Here is a 17,316-nt window from a genome sequence, read left to right on the forward strand (position 1 = left end):
AGCAGCACTTGGGGCTTGGAGTCAGCAGTGGCCACAGGATAAGAAGGGACACCAGGGTGTGGAGGTTGTGCAGCAGAGCAACAAGTAAGAGAAGAGTGAAAAGGAGTGATTTCATAGTGGAGGACAGCAAATGGCCATGAACACGATGCTCCGTGGCCTCTGCAGGGTGGTTACAGCCACAGCATGGCATCTCCAGCAGCCTCTCACAGACATTTGCAGGCTCAGAATGTGAACTTCTGAAAAACCCATCACTGGGCCCTCACTGGAGAGCAGAGAGCCCCTAGCAGGGAAGGGAGACACAGCATTTGGGGTGCTGAGATGGGCTTGAGGATGCCCATCTTCCAGGGGGCAAGGAACAATCCCCTCAGTGAGCATGGTCATGCACCACTGTGATCAGCCTTCCTGAGACCCAGCAGAGAGGGGTGACTAACTCCAGAGCGGTCCTTTATTCCAGAACGTGGCTCCAGGTGGGTTATTGAGGAGCACACAACAGCTCCTTTGGATGCATTCCCTGCCAAGCAGTCAGCTTTTCCAAAGTTTCCCGTTGTGGCTGAGTGGTCAGATAATTCGTGTGACGCGGTTTCTGCTCCCGACTGGGTGAACTTGCAAGCACAAATGTCACCATTTGTGAGCATAATTTTTCCTCTTCATGTATGCCTCTGACATTTGCTTTCCACTTACCTTTCCTGCCAGTAACATCATGCAATCATAGCTGGTGGGAGAGAGCAGAGCAAAGGGGCCAGAATGGAAAGGGACCGGGCAGGGCTAAACGGGGCCTCTGGTGCCAGGAGGCAAATGCTTCTCATCTCCCCAAGAGCTCCTCCCTGGTGCCCAGCAGATTCAATCAGAAAAAGTGCTTCAGAAAGTCACTGCTGTTGGGAGCTCTGTGGGCCGGCAGCAGCACAGGAGGTAAATGCTGGACCTGTACAACAGCCAGCACCTGATGGCACCAGGCAGCTCACCCTGGGCTCAGGGATCCTGGTGCTGCATGGGCACACAGGGACATCTTGCAGGTCCAGATCTGCTGGGCTGGTTCCTGTTCTTCAACAGGATTTTGGAGAAACTCTATTGCTTTGGCTCACCTCCCATGGACCTCTCAGCCACAGGAATCAGGGAGCCACAAACTCCTGGGGGGGGGCTGGCAAAGCATGAATTGCTTGTGACATCGGGCGTGTGGAAGCCCAGGAGCAACCTGAGGGCACAGTGGTCGGGCAGCACTGGGAGCCCAGGCAGACAGGCTCGTTCTGGGCTGTGATGCAGTGAAATATCACCAGCCACAGCTGGGTGTCCTGGTGGAGTCCCCACACCCTGGATTCCCTGTGGGAGGCCACAGTGAGTGGCCTGCAGTGAAAGTCCACACGGGCAGACACATTCACCGGCATGTGACAAGTGCCACTTACCTGCTTTGGGCTTTGACAAGGCAGTGGAGATCACTGCTCTGAGCTTAATTTGCTTAAGTCTGGACAAGCAGGGGTGGTCTGGACGCTAAACCAAGCAGAGAACCTTTTCCACCAGCCTCAGCAGCAGGTGGGAAGATCTTATCCCCTCCCATTGTAGCACAGCCTCATTGTAGATGTTAAACCTTCCCTGAGCCTTCCTTTTTCCCCACAAGCCCCACAGGTTCACTGCCCCCAGGACCTCCCTGCAGCGACACCAGGACAGGACAGCACACCACTCAGCTTTTCCTTGGTTTAATGTCTCTGCAGTGCAACAGCCCAGCCTGGCCTGCAAGGGGGAAGCTCTTCAGAAAGGTCACTCGCCACCGCGCTTTTTGGGAGAAGGAGATTGGGAGCACACGATCTGTGGCGTGCCTCTGATGAGGAAACCATGTAGAGCCAAGCCAAGCATGAGGGAAAGGAGCATTAGGAACTCCAGAGAGAAGGATTCTTCCAGGCTGGGCTGGGCAGATCTCTCTGCAGGGAAGGGCAGGACAGAGGAGCTGCTCGGTGGCTGCTGGACATTGCCTTGTGCCCCTTCAGAGGCATTCTGGACCTGGTCCTGCCCAGCTGCAGTGACACATTCTGCTCCCTTGTCCCAGAGGGCTTTGGAGACACAGGTGCAAACCAGGACTTATCTGCTCAGAGGGGCTGCTCTAGGCTGCCAGGCAGCTGCAGAGGAGATCGCATCCAGGGTGGTGAGAGCTTGGATGTTTCCTCCTGGAGCCATGGCTTCTGCTCTGCATTTAAAATGCTGCTGGATCTCTTCTTTTTCCTAGGAAAAAAAAAAAATCCTTCATGGTAGTACATTACTGCATGCCTGATGTCGAATTCCTTAATTATATTACTTTTTTAAGGCCAAGATCAGAGGCTGGTGCACAGGAGACTGTGAGGATTTCAATGGCTGTTGCCATTCCAGCAGGCAAAGCCCCAGCACCAGCAGCATTTCTGGAAGTTCAGGCTCCCTTTTCTCACAAACTCCATTGTATGCATAACGCAGCATCCTTCAGGGAGAGCTAAGCATCCCTCCTGAACTGGGCTTCCCCAGCCCGGGGTAGTCTCCAGCCCCACCAGAGCCTCCAGATCTTCCCCAGTGCCCCAGGAGGAGGCCACCAGGCCACTCTGCTCTGTGGCATGGAGACATTCTGAGTAAATCCCCTTATTTTTTATCTCAGTGGCTGCAGGAGGAAGCTCAGCCTGTGCTGATGACAGTGTTTCAGGCAACCACAGCACCCATCAGCGCTCGCAGCTGAGCCACCCTTGCCCAGGCACAGCCCCCGGCTTGCCAAAATGCCATCACCTTTCCCATCATCTCCCCCCCCCCCACCTCCCTGGGGGAAAAACCCCAAAAATCCACCACAGCAAAAACGCTCATCCATCCCCTCTGCAAGCCAGCAGGGGTTAATGTTGTCAGCCATGACGTCAGGATCCCAATTTGTCCGGAGAGTCCCCCTCCCCAGCCACAAACTCCCTCTCTCCTCCCCTCCTCTTGTGACTTTGCAATGAGCAGCAAAACTCCACAGGAGCTGCGGCAACAGCGCTAGGGAGGCATCCAGCCCTCCCTGCGAGAGCAGCGCTTTCGGCAGACAGGGATTTATTTATTTGCTACACATGCATATATGTATTTTTTTGTATTATTATTTACCGGGCTGCATTTGGTTTTCCCTATTTTTTTTTTTTTTCAGCCTTTTCACAAAAAGCCCCAAACCTCCCAAGTGACGAGCCTGAGATTTCCCTAAAATAAAATACCTGCACAGTGGGGCTGCGTGGCTTCCCTTTCCCCCCTCGGAAAATAAAGAGGAAGGGGGAGCAAGTAGGTAAAATCCAGAATAAAATCATATTGCTCGAAAACTCACACGTCCTCCCTCTCTCTCTCTCTCTCTCTCTCACACACACACACACACACACACACGCTCTTTCTCCTCCTCCTCCTCGCTGAAGGTGGGTAGCAGGAGCCATGCAACATCTGCAGAACCGGATGGCAAAAGAGCAGGAGGAAAAATAATCCAAGTGGAGTGCTCAGGGGACACTGAGTTGTTTTTTTTCTTTTTCTTTTCTCTTTTTTTTTTTTTTTGTAATTTTTTCCTTCTTCTTCTTCTTCTTCTGCCGCGTACCTGTGAGATTCGATTTCACATTTTGCTGAACCCATTTTGGGGGCATTTTATTTTTCTTTCTCTTGGGATTTTCTCCATTGCCAGAGGATGTCTCTTGTTGAGAGGATGCTGAAAGGAAGAAGAAACGAATTCTTTGACTGGCACTGAAGGAGTGGGGGGGTATTTTTCCCCCTCATTTTTTAGTTTTTTGTCATTATTCTTTTTCCCTAGGAAATCATTAACTGGGGGGGGGGTTGGTTTCTTTTTTCCCTCCCCCCCTTTTTTTGGAGGGGGATTTCAGAAGATCCATCTTTCCTTCCCCTCCCCTCCAAAGATTTTTTTTTTCATCCTTCGTCTTTGTGGAAATGTGGACATTTCAGGCAGACAGATTGAGTGGAATTGTCTCTGCTTTAGCAGCTCTTTGTCTCGCCTGCTGTGCGCAAAGGTAAGGATTGCGATCCCAGGCTGCAGGGACAGGGGGGCTGGCACAGCGCTTGCTTGTCTTGTTTGGGGTTTTCTCCATCCATCTGGATGTGGGAAAGGGGAGGGGGTTCTTTCCCCAAATCGCTTCCCCTGCCGTCTGCTATTGTTATTCCCCAGCTCCTGTCCTTCAGGGGGGAGGAGGGATGCTCATACATGAGATACGGAGCAGACTCTGCGGACGGAGCCCACCTCGCAGCGCGCGTGTGTGTGTGTGTCCCCCTCCCCAACCCGGGGGAAAATGGCCAAACGAAGGGTTTTGCTGGGGAACATGGTGCCCGCAGGAGCCGCCGGAGCCCCGGAGCTGCGCTACGCACCCGGCACAGGCTGCCTTGGCCGTGCCCGAGCCTGCACACGCAGCCACGCTCTCATCCGAGCGAGCTGCGCTGTGCCACAGCCCCGGCTCTGCGGAGCTCCGGGGGCGATGCCCACGGCCGTGCCTCCGCGCAGATTTATGGCACGCAACACCCTCCTCCGTGGGTGCCATCCATCCGGATCCGTCCCTGCGTGTGCGCAGCCATCCGTGCCCGCCCGGGCGCGCCCGCCCGCGGGTCACTCCGCACCGACAGCGCGCAGCTTCACCTGCCCTGCGGGGCACCGGGGCACTGCTGGCACCCATCCCCTGCCTGCTCAGGCTGCAGCTATTCCTGGGCCATGCCCGGAGCGCTCGCAGCGCTCCGGAGGTGCGGGCGCCCATCCAGCCTGGCCAAGGTGTGCGGAGCACACCTGTTTGCTCGCTCCTCCGCTGCTCTCCCGCACGGGAGCAGCGCTGCCTGCCGTGCTCGCCCTCCCTCCGTCCCTCCGCACACCTGCGGGCAGGTGCGCCTGTCCGTGCGCGCTGGCGGGGGGGAGCTGCGGCGTCTCCCTGCTCAGCCATGCACGGGGAGCAGCGCGCTCCCGACGCACACATGCAGGTCCTTGCAGGGCTGTGGATGCCCAGATTTGTGTTCCCATAGTTATAAACACGCACACGCGCAGGCGCGCGCCCACCTTGCCCACACCATTCATGCGTGGTCCCGCTGTGTGGGGACACACACGCAGGCAGCTCGGGAGGCACTGCCCAAGCAAATGTGTGACATTTAAAGCCCACGGCAACCCCCTTTGCTCAGACGTGTGCCCTTGCATGTGTGTTTGTGTGTCCAGGACTGATTTTCACCCGTAGTCTGCGTGTGGATCCGTGCACAGCTCGGAGACAAAACACTCTCCATGTGCACGAGCCTCCAGCTACTCCTACACACCCCAGCCAGCAGCACGGGGTGCTGGTATGGAGATGTTTGGCTGCAAGTGTACGTGGATATGCAAAGCACATGCCCACTGACACAGAATCAGGGACACAGCACTCCGGAATTCAGTTCACAGGCTGGCTGTACGTGCTCCCTGAGCGGATGCAGACCCACATTTGCCAGGAATAGCACTGACATGCAGCTGCTCGCCCACAGCTGGGCAAATGCACGGCTCGCCTCCTCAGTGGGAGGGATGCGGCTTTTTGGATCAAAGGGAGCACTGGGAAGCAAAAGACCTTGTCCTTAATCATGATGTCGGTTTATTCCCTCACTAGGCCAACTTGTAGCTGATGAGGAGGAAAGAGTCCCCATAGCCCTCTTCCCACTCTGCCCCTTTCTGCAGGGCCCCTGACACATTGTTTGCTGTCTCTACTTCAATTTCCCTGCCTATATTAAGGGGGTAACGCAGATTCCTGAGTTTATGCCCTGTAGGAAGCCAAACAGAGGTGTCTAAATCCCTTGAGAAATGCACAGTGTCCATATTACGACTACGGAAATCTGTGTACCTAGGAATGGCTGTCTAGAGGTGAACAAATGCTGGTGCACACTCTCAGTCCTCAGTGACAGGACTGTGTTTTGCATGCTGCAAAACCTCACACACCTGCAAGGAAATCCTCAGGTGCAAGCGGACCTTGCAAGCCTGGACACGGTGTTGTGAAAATGCCCACCTGCACACACCTCTCTGGCCTTTTCCCAGTGATCAAAGCCGTGCAAGGAGGAGCTGTACCACTCTCAGCAGCATGCTCAGGACTGGAGCTCAGCCCCCTTCCCCTGCCAGCACAAGGGCTCGTTGGTTGTCCATGCACCAGAGCTGGGCCTGAGTGCTGTCTCACATCTGCACATCCTTGTCCTGTTGAGAAATCCCTGCACATCCAGAGCCCTGAGACATGCCCAGGCTCCCAGGGGGTCCTACACACCTCCACCCACACCCCTAGGGAGAGTCTGGGCACCGGGGAACCCAGCCTCAGGCACCCACAAACACTCACTTCTGTGTTCCTCATAAATCGTGTCCACAGCCCAGTGCCTCATCACAACCCAGCAGAGCAAGGTCTGCACCCACCATCACCTCCAGTCACCTCCAGTCACCTCCAGCCCCTGGCTGGGATGTGGTCACACACATCTGTGCACGTTCTGTAGCTGCACCCAGTGCTCTCCCGTGTCTGTGTGTCTGTGTGCACCGGCAGGGAGTCCCTACACCCTCCGTGCAGCCAGGAGAGCACGCCTGTCTGTCTGTCTGTCTCTGTGTGTAGACACACGGACATGCTCAGCGCCAGCCCCGCTGTCCGGCCAGGCAGAGGCAGTGCCGTGGTGCAGCTTTCCAGGTTGACTTGGATGGATGTGGGAGGCGGTGTTGACAGGGAGACATGCTGTTGTGGTGGGTGACTGCAAAGAGCAGCAGTTGTCAGCGGCAGGGTCTGCATTCTCATGCAAAGCAGGGGACGAGGGTGGCACAGAGGCTGGCTATTCAGGCAGAAAACCTGATCTACCCCGCGGCACTGAATAGGTCCAATGTTTTTAGCATGCCCTGCTTTCTGGTTTCCCACCTTCAGTTTTGGTTTGGCTCTTGGGCTGATTTTAGAAGGAACTCCCTTCTCGCTGTGATGGCTGGATTGGTGTCAGGGAGGACATCTGCCCCCCTCTGTGTGCAGGTTAAAGGGTTGGGAGGGAAAGGATTGCTGCTCTGGCACACAGAGGGGAAGATGGACTCCCCTTCCCTGTCTCTGCCTCTTGATCTGCGTTGCTAAGAAGTCACGGTGATGCTGAGTGACAGAAACCGAATTTTTACACGGCAAAGATCAGCTGTATATTGAGGCCACAGGAGAAAAAGGAGCATTGTTTCCTCGTTTGCTTCAATAATCTGAAGAAACCCCTGGGTGCAGTGAGAAGCAGAGGCACTGGGGTGTGTGACAGTGCAGGGTGCCTGCTGGGGGCCACTTGTGTAGTGGGGACCTTGGGACATGCCAGGTCTGTGCTGGGTGATGTAAGACCCAGAGCAAGAGCCCAGTGTGGCTGAGGAAGGGGAGTAAGACCTGCGAGAGAGAGGCTGCAGCTGCCCCACACACAGCCCAGGGGGACAGAAAGGACAATTTCTGCCTGTGCGTGTCTGTGCACCCCTCTGTGGGCAGGGCACAGTGAAGCCCCCCAGGTGTGTGGGTCAGTGGCCAGAGAGAGTGTGCTCATTGAGGGGGGCAGCAGGCGGACCCCTGGGGTGCCTACACCAGAGGGAGTAGCAAGGGATGGGGCTTGGGGTACCCTGGAGTCGGGGTGAGCTGCAGAAGAGGAGCCAGAACACTGCCGACACTTCTGAGTCACCTCCCAGGATGGCTTAGGGGCCCTGGTAGGGGCCTGTGTGGGGCTTGTGGGAAGCTGGGGGGCTGAGAGCTGTGCCAAGGACAGAAAACACGAGTGAGAGAGAAAGCAGAGAGGCTCTGCCCATGGCTGAGGTGCTCTGAAGGATGCTGAGGTGCCTGGTGCCACACGGGATGACGAGGACTCTCTTCTTTTGTCTTTCAGCCCCTCCACTGGAAATATTTCTGTGGTGAAAGAGATTGTGGACAAACTGCTGAAGGGCTATGACGTCCGCCTCAGGCCTGACTTTGGAGGTACGGAGAGGGCCGGCCGCGGGCAGCGGGGCAGGGGCTGCTCTGTGTGTCTGTGCTGGCACCTCGGCCACTCACAGCACGCACAGACCCCAGGGAGTGCTCCCACCAGACCTCTTCAACCCCAGCCCTCATGTCCTTGTTGCCTTCTCCCTCCCAGTTCTTTCACCCCTCCTGCTTTTCCTTCTCCCCTCACTGGCTCCTCTCCTTCCAGCATCACCCATCTCTGCAGACAGCTTGGGTGTCCGTGGTGTGACGTTTCTGGGGATATTTTGCCACGGCAGAGACACTCAGCTCTTCCTTGACTCCAAGCTTTCCTCCATCACAGCCAACAAGTCATCCTTCCTCCATTTCTGCTCCCAATGCCACATATTTTGGCTCTTTTCCCTGCAGAGGGTCCAGGTGATTGCTGGTGGGGCTGTTGGTTGGCCTGCAAGGCTGCCCCCTCAGCAACAGTGTGGGATAAAATAGTCCCTGGGGAGCTGGTGGCCTGACTGCCATTCAGTAGGAGCTGCAAGGATCTGCAATTCCTCTCTTGGCTCCTGTGAGCAAACAGGAGAACCACAAAGGCCTGGTGGAGATGAAACGTGGAAAACCTTTGGGTACTGCCATGTTCCCAGGTCTGGTTGAGGTCCATTTCTTCAGTGGAGAGGCACAGCTGACTGCACAGGGAGGGGGATTGAGGACTTCTGATCTCAACCTGCCAAGCTTGGCTGTTTTAGGTAGTTTTTGGGCAATGCTATTTCCTCCTCGTGAGGAGATGTGTGGGGTTGAGGGATGTTCAGCCCACAGGAGGACAGCTGCACACCGAGGTGTCCCTCTCCATAGGACTGATGGGAAACAGGCTCGTGCCTCTAGGAGAAGAGAGGCCAAATATTTGGTGGTTCAAAGGAGGACTTCTCACCCAACAGGGCTGATCCATAGCTCCTAGAAGCTGGGAGTGGAGGAACAGCCTCACTGATTTCATCAGGTTTTGGATGCACCCCAGTGTACTGCAGTTTCCCATGAATAAATCCACCTATCCTTGAAACTTCTGATTTCCCTGTACCTCCCCCAGACCTGCCCCATGCACTGACCACCCCGTACCCTTCAGCAGAGACTCCCTTCCATCCCCACAAACACCGTCCCTACTGTCCTCATCTCCTTGTTCTACCCTGTGGTGGAACAGGGGTTTTCAGGTGGCAGCACCAAGCGCTGCCTGGGGGCACCAGGGAGGGCTCTGGGCTGGGGGAGATGATGCCCATCTCTCCGTGGTGCTCAGGAGCACCTGGAAGGTCACCCCACTGCAGTGGGGAGACACTTTGGGTGCAGCATTCTGCAGGCAAACAGGGGTTCCCCCTCTTCCCTCTCTCCTTTGAACATGGGATATGGCTGGCTTTGATTTAAAGGCTCTGAAATGTCCCTACTACCTGGCCAGCCCTGATCACAGAAATTGGTGCAGTCACATTTTATGAGGGGGAGAACTGTGGAGATGACATAAAACTGGAAGAGAACCACGGTGTAAAGCCACGGCGCTGATTATGATACAGTGAAGCAGGAGGCGAGCTGGCTCCGCAGAGCCACGGAGCAGAGGGGAGCGCTGGGCTGGGGGTCCAGCAGGTTCTGTTCCCTGATTCCAGGTCCCCAGGGCACCCAGGACAGGGCCCAGCCCTTCCTTCGGTGCGGGGCTCGGCGCAGGCGGCTCTGCTGACCCTGCCAGGTCTGTGCGGTGCTCGGGCTGGGCTCGGCAGGCGCCGCGTCCTCCCGGGCTGCAGAACGGATGGGGCTGGGCAACCGTGGCGTTTTATTTGATTTTACTCTGAATTCCCAAAGCACAAGCTGCATTTCTCCTCACTCAAGCAAAGAGACAGAATTATGACCATAAATCCCTTCCCTGTAATGGCCTCGCTGTTGCCCTTCACCCTTTCTTGTCTTTCCCTTTGCTCACGAGAGCAAGGTCCTGGTGGGGAGCACCTTTGGTGCTTGTGGTGCAGGGATGCCCAAACTATCAGCATTCCTGGCTCCCTCCCCCGGAGGACAAGCTTATCCAGGCAAAATTCCTGCAGCATTTCCAGCTGGGCTGACACAAGGGTTTGGAAGCTGGAGATCATTGGTGTTATTAGCCCAGGGGAAAGGGGTGGAAGTTTCCTTGTACCACTGTTGTACCCAGAGCTCACCAGCTCTCTGGAATTTTGGATCAAACCCATTTCTAGGAGAAATCCAGTGGGATCATGCCAGGAGGTGTCTGTGTGGCTCTCAGTTCATCCATAGTCCTGCTGTGGAGAGGGTGAAGTTCTCCCCAGTAAACTGTGTGCAGCTGGCACAGCGCTAGGACCCACAGGAACAGCCTGAGCTGTGTCAGGGGAGGCTTGGCTTGGATATTAGGAAAAGGTTCTTCCCCCAGAGGGTGACTGGGACCTGGAACAGCCTCCCCAGGAAATGGGCATGGTCCCAAGGCTGCCAGAGCTCCAGGAGCACTTGGACAACGCTCTCAAGGACAGGGTGGGATTGTTGGGTGTCCTGGGCAGGGACAGGAGTTGGATGATCCTTGTGGGTCCCTTCCAGCTCAGGATGCTCTGTGATTCTATGGAAGAGGCACGGTTTGGGCAAAGCCCTGGAACCCGTGTGTGTGCAGCCCTGCTGTCTCCCAGGGATGTGTGGGACTGGGCTGAGCTCCAGTTCCAGTATCCAGTTCTCCAGCCTTGTGCTCCACCTGGACTGTCCTGCCACCCCTCCTCTGCCTTCCAGCTGGGCAAAATGTGTGTAAGCCCTCTCTGCTGGGGGAGACAATCTCACCACCCACCTGTGCTCCCGTCCTGGGAACACCAGTTAGCACGAGCTGGGAATAGCCAAGGCAGCACCTCGGAAGGGTGGCAGGTCCTGCTGGGAGCCGTGTGCCCTGGAGGAATGTCACAGAGCTGTCTCAGGGCTGGCCAGCAGTGACCAGAGGGTCTGGCTGGACAGGCAGCTGTCTGCCCGAGTGGAGGGGACTGGAACAAAGCAGCTGCCACTCAGCTGCCCGTGTGCCAGGGTGAGCTGTGCCTCTAATGCAGAGCCTTCAGCTCTCTGTGGCTCAAGGATGAGGTGCTGGGGGCAGGAAGGTCACAGCAGCCAGTGCTGGGCTCCCCAGAGGTGTGGGCACAGCAGGGTCCCTCCCAGACAGATTCCCACATGAGAAATGCAACCCACAAAAGCAATAAATCAGTCTGGCTTCTCTTCCTCCCTTCCCTGCTCTTTCCTGCTTGCTTTCCCCGTGTTTTCCTCCTGCAGCAGTGTTGTTTGCTTCTTGCCATCCTGCCCCACATCAGTGGCAGCCACCCAGCTCTGTGCCCACCCTGCCAGCCTTGAGCACAGCGTCCCACCTGCCCGTCCTGGGGCGCCTCCTCCATTCACCCGTGGCTGCTGCCTGTAGAGCAGGAGGAACTGGGTGCCTTTGGATGGGAAGGCACGTGGAAAAGCCTGTTCCCATGCACCCTTTGGCATGGTGAGGCAGTTCTTGCCCCTCACACTCTTCCTAAGAGAGCCCCAAGGCCCATCCCAGCACCCCCACCCAGCCCAGGATGCTTCCACAGCTCCAAACACAACTCACGGCTCCCCAGTCCTCTTTCTTTTTTTTTTTTTTTTTTTTTTGAGAAAGAGAAAGAGAACTCCGCCTAATGCCAAAAGGAGGACAGACCTGCTGGGGATTGCAGTTCACTTTTTAATTTTGAGATGCCTCGTTAGCTCTGGGCTGAGCTGAGTGGCTGAGAAGCATCAGCCACTCGCTCTCCTCCCTCTCCCTCACCCCCTTGGAAACCCATTAGGCCGATGAGCAGGTCGGCTCTCGGGGGTGGTGCCGTGGCAATGAGTGCCATGTGCTCACCTGGGGAGCTGGGCTCAGTGGGGGGACACCAAAGGGGAAAGCTGGAGCTGCGTGGAGATGATGGAGAAATCTCGGAGCAACTCCAGCAGAAAGCTACCCTGGTTAGGTGGGAGCAGCCTGAGGGACAGGCCTCTCTCAGGTTTCTACATTCCCCAAGCCCTGAGTGTCACACCACGCTGGAGAGATGTGGGACGGTGCCAGGGTGGGACATGCAGGGACCACAGGGCTGATACAGGAGAGGGCCTGGGACTGAAGGGACAGGACAGAGTCATGGCAAAGCAAGTCCACAGGGTCTGGCCAGGGTTGTGGCAGGGATCTGGAACATCCTCCAGGAGGGATTTGCAGGGAGGAGCACGATGCAGCCAGGCCTCCAAGAGGGAGATCTTTGTCCTGGTACTGCAAGAGCAGCAACAATGCAGAGAGAGGCCTTTTGGTCTTTGGGACAGGACAACGTTCTGACATGAAATCACAGGTGGGAGCCATCCAGATGGCCCTGAGGGATGGACAGTCTGGGGGGTGATTTGTGTAGCACGCTAATTACACCACGAGGCAAGCAGGATGCTCATGATTTAGGGCTGGGTGAGCAGGGGATGCTGCAGATAATGTCTGGGAATCATTGCAGAGCCACGGGTAGGGGAGGCGGGGAGCTTTCAGAGCAGCGCCCTGGCTCTTGTAAGTGCTCTTAGGCACTCACTTTCAGAAGCATTAGTTCCATAGGAGAAAAAAAGGAAGGAAAAAAAAAAGCAAAAGAAAGCAAACTAAGATCATATTGCCCCAGGGTAGAGAAGGCAGTGAAGGAATGGCAGGAAGATCCCACTTGAGCTCGTGACTCAGCTGCTCGCTGTTGGTGCAACATTTCCAGCCCGAAACTTTGCAAGAGTTTCAAGCAGATGTTTCTTTATGGCTTTCCAGCATCATTTGCAGATCTTGGTAGCCAGAAGCAAGGTGAGGGCATTCTCTGCTCCGTGCTGCCAGCCCTCCTGGAGTGCAGGGTTCCTGGTGTTTCTCCTGGGGGGGTGCAAGTGTCTGGAAATGCCTGGTGAAAACAGAATGACCGTGAAGCCCTTGGGATTGCACAGTAAATCCTGGGTTTTCATGCCTGTGGGGCCAGCAGCTTTCCCTGCCCCATTTTTAATTCAAACTTCCCTAAAGAAAATTAGCACTTGAGGGGTCTTGGGTTGAAATGAGCCTGTGTCCTGCTCCTCATCGGCTCTGGTCATGGACCTGGCTTCCCAGCTCTCATCGCCCTCATTTGGGACATCCAAAACCCTCCTTAGCTGCAACATCTTGGTTTTCCTCCTTCCTGTCCCCTGCCCCTCCTGCTCTCAGCTCCTCCCTGCTCCATCACACCTCCACCCTCCTCAGGACCCAGCCCTGCTCCCATGTCCTGTTTATTCCCCAGTATTCCTCCCTCAAAGGTCACTTCAAATTCAATGGAGCTGGGGGTGAAATCCCCAGCCTTTCCCTGTGTAACAGCATCACTTGAAACGCAGAACTGTAAAAATAAATGATTGCTGATGCATAAAGTGTTGCAGTGAAGCATCGTCAGTGGTTCAGGGCTCCAAAACTGGCGGGGCTGCGCCGGCTGGCACGGATGCAGCAGGGGATGGGGGGGCTTGTGTTATTTCCCTGGCCCACCAGCCCTGTGTGCCTGGGAAACAGCTGCTCTTAGTGGTCCTGTGCTGGAAGGAAAGGGAATTTGGTGTCTTCCACGGTCAAGGCTGGTGGTATTGGTAAAGTCTTCCCGAAAACATCCCTGTTTCCCACTGGGTGTCGGGTGGTGGTTTTTTCCAGGCAGCTAGCTTGCTTTGGACTTTGGAAGGGGAGGGGGGGAAATCTCAGGAAAAATGATTCAGAAATTTCTGAGAACAAGCCAAGGCGTGTACATGCTGGGGTTTTTTTTTCCTGTCCTAAAATGTTGGGGGATGAAACCGGCGGCGCCTACAGCAGGGCTGGCCCCTGTGCATGTGGAGCAGGTGGGTCGCTGGGCCACCAGACCTGGCACAAGGGCTGCTCTGGGTTGTGAAGCAGCACCCCAGAGCAGTGATGCTGCTGCAGGAGGACCAGGGTGTGGGGCTGGAAGAGGGCAGTGGGGGCTGGTCCTGGGCTGCCTGTCTGGGGTGCCACAGGAGCTGCTCACCTGCCTTTCTAGGCTCTAGCTGTCAGCTTTCCAGCCCTCTTCCCCTCCTCTTCTGTGGCAAAAAAAAAATGTTTAAATCTCAGAGCAGCCAGATTCAATTTTCCTTTTGCTTCTGAGATGCCTTGAGCCAGCTCTTTTGGGGCAGGGAATTGAGATTTAGCAGGAAAGGCTCTTGTCCTACCAGGGACAGCTCCTTCCCTACCCAAAGTTGGGCACGGGGTGAACCTGAAATGCTGCACTTTCACAGAGCCTGACTCCACCAGGAAATGTCGCCCTTCTGCCCCCATAACGTGGCTGGGCAGAAGAGCAGCTCTGGGTTTGAAAGCAGAGGGGTAATCATGGATCAGGCTCGGGAAAGGATTTAATTGGAGAAGGAGAGACAGAAGCTGTCTGGAAAGTCTGTAAACCCCAGTGTCACTCAAGGCCAAAGGGAAGGTGGATACCTGCTAGGGCTGCCAGCAGTCCCCCTTTCCTTCCTGAGTAAAGAATATTGAGAAAAGGCCATTCTTGGTCAGTAAAACTGGCTGCAGCTGTGCAGCCCTCATTCCTCCCCAGTTTATGTGACTTCTGGCTCCAGACCATGGGTCACGTCCTCTCTAGGGCTAATCCAGAAGGAAGATGACAACCTCCTGCTGTTGTGTCTTACTTCATTAACTGAAGTGGCAGGAAATGAAAGGATCCCGTCCTTCTTGGGACATATGTGGATGTTAACACATTGCCACATGACGGAATTTCTATTTTTTTCACTTTGCTCTTTTTATACCAAATACATTCTGTGAAAAGGACTCGGAGGCTGTAAAGTCAGACACACAAGGCTTCAGAAAAGCCAGGACTGGAGTTTCTCCAGGGATCTGTATTTGTGAGGGTGCATCAGGAGGCAAGGTCCAACAGTTGCTTCCTCCTGAGCAGCCCTACAGAGCACATCAGAGATGCCATTTACACATGGAGCTGGTGTTTCTCATTCCCTTCATTCCAGAGGGGGACAGGCTGGGAGCATGGCAGTGGGGACAGCTGAGGTGGCCACAGCAGGTGATTAGGGTGGGTTGAGGTGATTGTCTGATGCAAACCTGTGACTGAGCAGCCAAAATCCATCTTGGACTTGTGCTTTGCTGGCTGCTCTGTGCTCAGACCTGCTGTCCACACAGCATCAGCTGCTTTTATAACTGCTGTGAAGCACACCAGTACAGCAGGAGCATGTTCACACCTCCCCCCCGAGAAGACAAAGGTATCTCCTGCTGAGGGCTGCCCAGTGAAAATGTGATTTTCCAGGATGCTCGGCAGCACTGGAGCCAGGCTCTGCCTGGTCAAAGCACCGCTCCTGTTGATTTCAGCCACAGCTGTGAGCGCTCAGCCCCAGCTCCCCAAGAGAGACGCACAGAGTTCACCGAAATCTGTGAGCTTTGGGTGACTCGGGGAGGATGGAGCACACAGGAACCCTGTGACACATCCAGTCCTGAAGAACAGGGCTCAGCCACAAAAACATCTTCCCTTTCCTGTGGGCTTCCCCCTGGCTCACTGCAGGGCAGGCAGGGACCCCACTGCCAGCGCTGCCCTGCTGCAAATCCAGCCTCTATCAATCAAGGGAAGGGAATGAGCAGGGATGCTGTGGACAGTTTAATTAAGAACTGGCTCCACAACGTCCATTCAGCAGTGGGCATCCTTCCACCTAACCTTCATCCATTTTGTTTTCTTCACGATTTGGTTCTTGAGGGCACTAAAGTTTTAGGATATTAGACAAGTCCCTTCCTCCCGTGTGACAGAGCTTGTGAACCTCTTGCTGCACGTTGGACACACTTGTGCGTTCGTGTGTGGCCACACTTATTATCCTCCTTCCGAGACAGGAATCTCTGGCACAGAGCAGTGGAGGCAGTTTTGGGAGAAGACAGCAACAGAGATGAGCTCCCCTGAGTCTCAGCCCAGAGTCAAATTGGCCTTGGGTTACTGGGCAAGCTGCATGCCTGCCACAGAGCTCTGCCTGGTTTTCAGCATTTGGTGTTCAGTGGGGAACACGAAGTTTTGCTGTCATCCATTCCAATGTCCTTCCAGTGCAACTGGAGGTGTTGATTCTCATGCTTATGTCCACGCCTGTGTGGGATAAATGCATCTGGTTGCTCTTCTGCTTCCTTTTCCCCCTTGGCTGGTGCAGTGTCTCCCTGCAGCTCTGCTCAGGCCCTGACACAGCTGCTTTCCAGCCCTGCTGGAGCAGTCCATGGCAAAGATCTCTCTTAAAACCAAGATGTCATCATCGTTTTAACTAAGCTTTTATTCCAGGAATTTTGCCTCTACCCTTAGTCATAATTTTTTACAGCAAGATGCAATGCATTCGAGTAACTGATTAGACAGAATAATTCCAATACTTCTTAATTAATTAACTGCCTAAAAGCAGATTGTTATTTACAGCCAGTCTGGAGGATGTTTGCCGCATCACCTGGACCCATCTTCCTCGTTGACAAACATCAACGTAACACTCACCATTTCTGAGATTACTCCTGCCAGGAAACTTGCCTTCGAGGGGCTGCCACTGAAAGCAAGATGTGAAAGGAGTGTAAAATCCATCAGTAGAAGTCCTTTTGGTTACTCAAAATATATTTCCACTGCCCTGGAGCTGTTCATCAGAGCAGCTTTACATACCTGCATCGTTCATTTCCTAAGACTCCCAGTATCCCAGTTAGGCAGAGAAATATTTTTAATCCATGTAACAGGAAATATAAAAGCCAAGGAACGTGCTGTAGTTTTACTGCTGTGTGAAAGAGACTCTGTGTGTGCACGTCACTTTTCTCACCTATGTCTGGTTCAAAGAAAAAAAAGTTGGAGGCTGCTACAGTGTCAGGCTGGCTGGATGTAAGAGGGTTTTTTTTGGTGGTACTGACAGTGCTTGGTTTGTAAAATCCATTCTTGCAGAGAGCTCTTGCTGGAGGTTTTTACGTCTTGATATTTCATGTGAAATATCATGCACTTGTTAAAGCATGACCAGAAAGGTGGACAAGACAAACGAGGTGCTTAATGAAGGCACAAGGTCCTTCAGAGGAATTCACATCACGTGGGTGAGAAAGGGCAGTGGTGGATGGTGGAGCCCTGGAGGATGAACACAACGGTCAGCTGAACAGGTTTTCTGGAGATCCAGGGATTGATCCTGTTCCGACAAAAGGGAAGGAAGCAGAGCTCTTGTCCCTTCCCTCTGGGATGTTTGCTCTGAGCAGAGTGGGAATGTCAGGCTGGGCTGGGAAGCACCGATCCTGCTGTTCCTATAGGCTGTTTTTCTGGCTGTGGCATTTATCCTTGCTTCTGTGTCACAGCTAAAAACTCTTTTTCTCCTCTTATCTTTCCCCCCTCCCCTTCCTGTTTCTCCTGTTCTTTGCAGTCCTGCAGGAATGCTGCTGTTAAATAATTGTGCTCTCAGAGATGTCCATGCTTGTGACAGGGGTGAGCCCAACCTACCGTGT

The 17,316-nt window shown here is 54.6% G+C and overlaps 1 protein-coding gene and 1 long non-coding RNA gene across 3 annotated transcripts in view; one reads left to right on the plus strand and one right to left on the minus strand.

Moving 5' to 3' along the window:
- Nucleotides 1-1,675: 1,675 nt before the first annotated feature.
- Nucleotides 1,676-3,747, minus strand: LOC116451010. Its single transcript, XR_004243042.1, has 2 exons — nucleotides 3,551-3,747; nucleotides 1,676-2,211 (listed from the first exon to the last, which is right to left on the minus strand). It is a non-coding gene; the product is annotated as an uncharacterized LOC116451010 (long non-coding RNA).
- Nucleotides 3,677-17,316, plus strand: part of LOC116451009 (gamma-aminobutyric acid receptor subunit beta-4) — a 70,809-nt gene continuing 57,169 nt past the window's right edge. For both annotated transcript variants that reach the window (XM_032124100.1, XM_032124101.1), the window contains exons 1-2: nucleotides 3,677-3,974; nucleotides 7,807-7,895. In XM_032124100.1, coding sequence (XP_031979991.1) covers nucleotides 3,895-3,974; nucleotides 7,807-7,895 — 169 coding nt within the window. In that variant the 5' untranslated portion in view covers nucleotides 3,677-3,894. The remainder of the gene's footprint in view (nucleotides 3,975-7,806; nucleotides 7,896-17,316) is intronic.

Source organism: Corvus moneduloides, chromosome 14, assembly GCF_009650955.1.
Source record: "Corvus moneduloides isolate bCorMon1 chromosome 14, bCorMon1.pri, whole genome shotgun sequence".
Classification (NCBI taxonomy): Eukaryota; Metazoa; Chordata; class Aves; order Passeriformes; family Corvidae; genus Corvus; species Corvus moneduloides.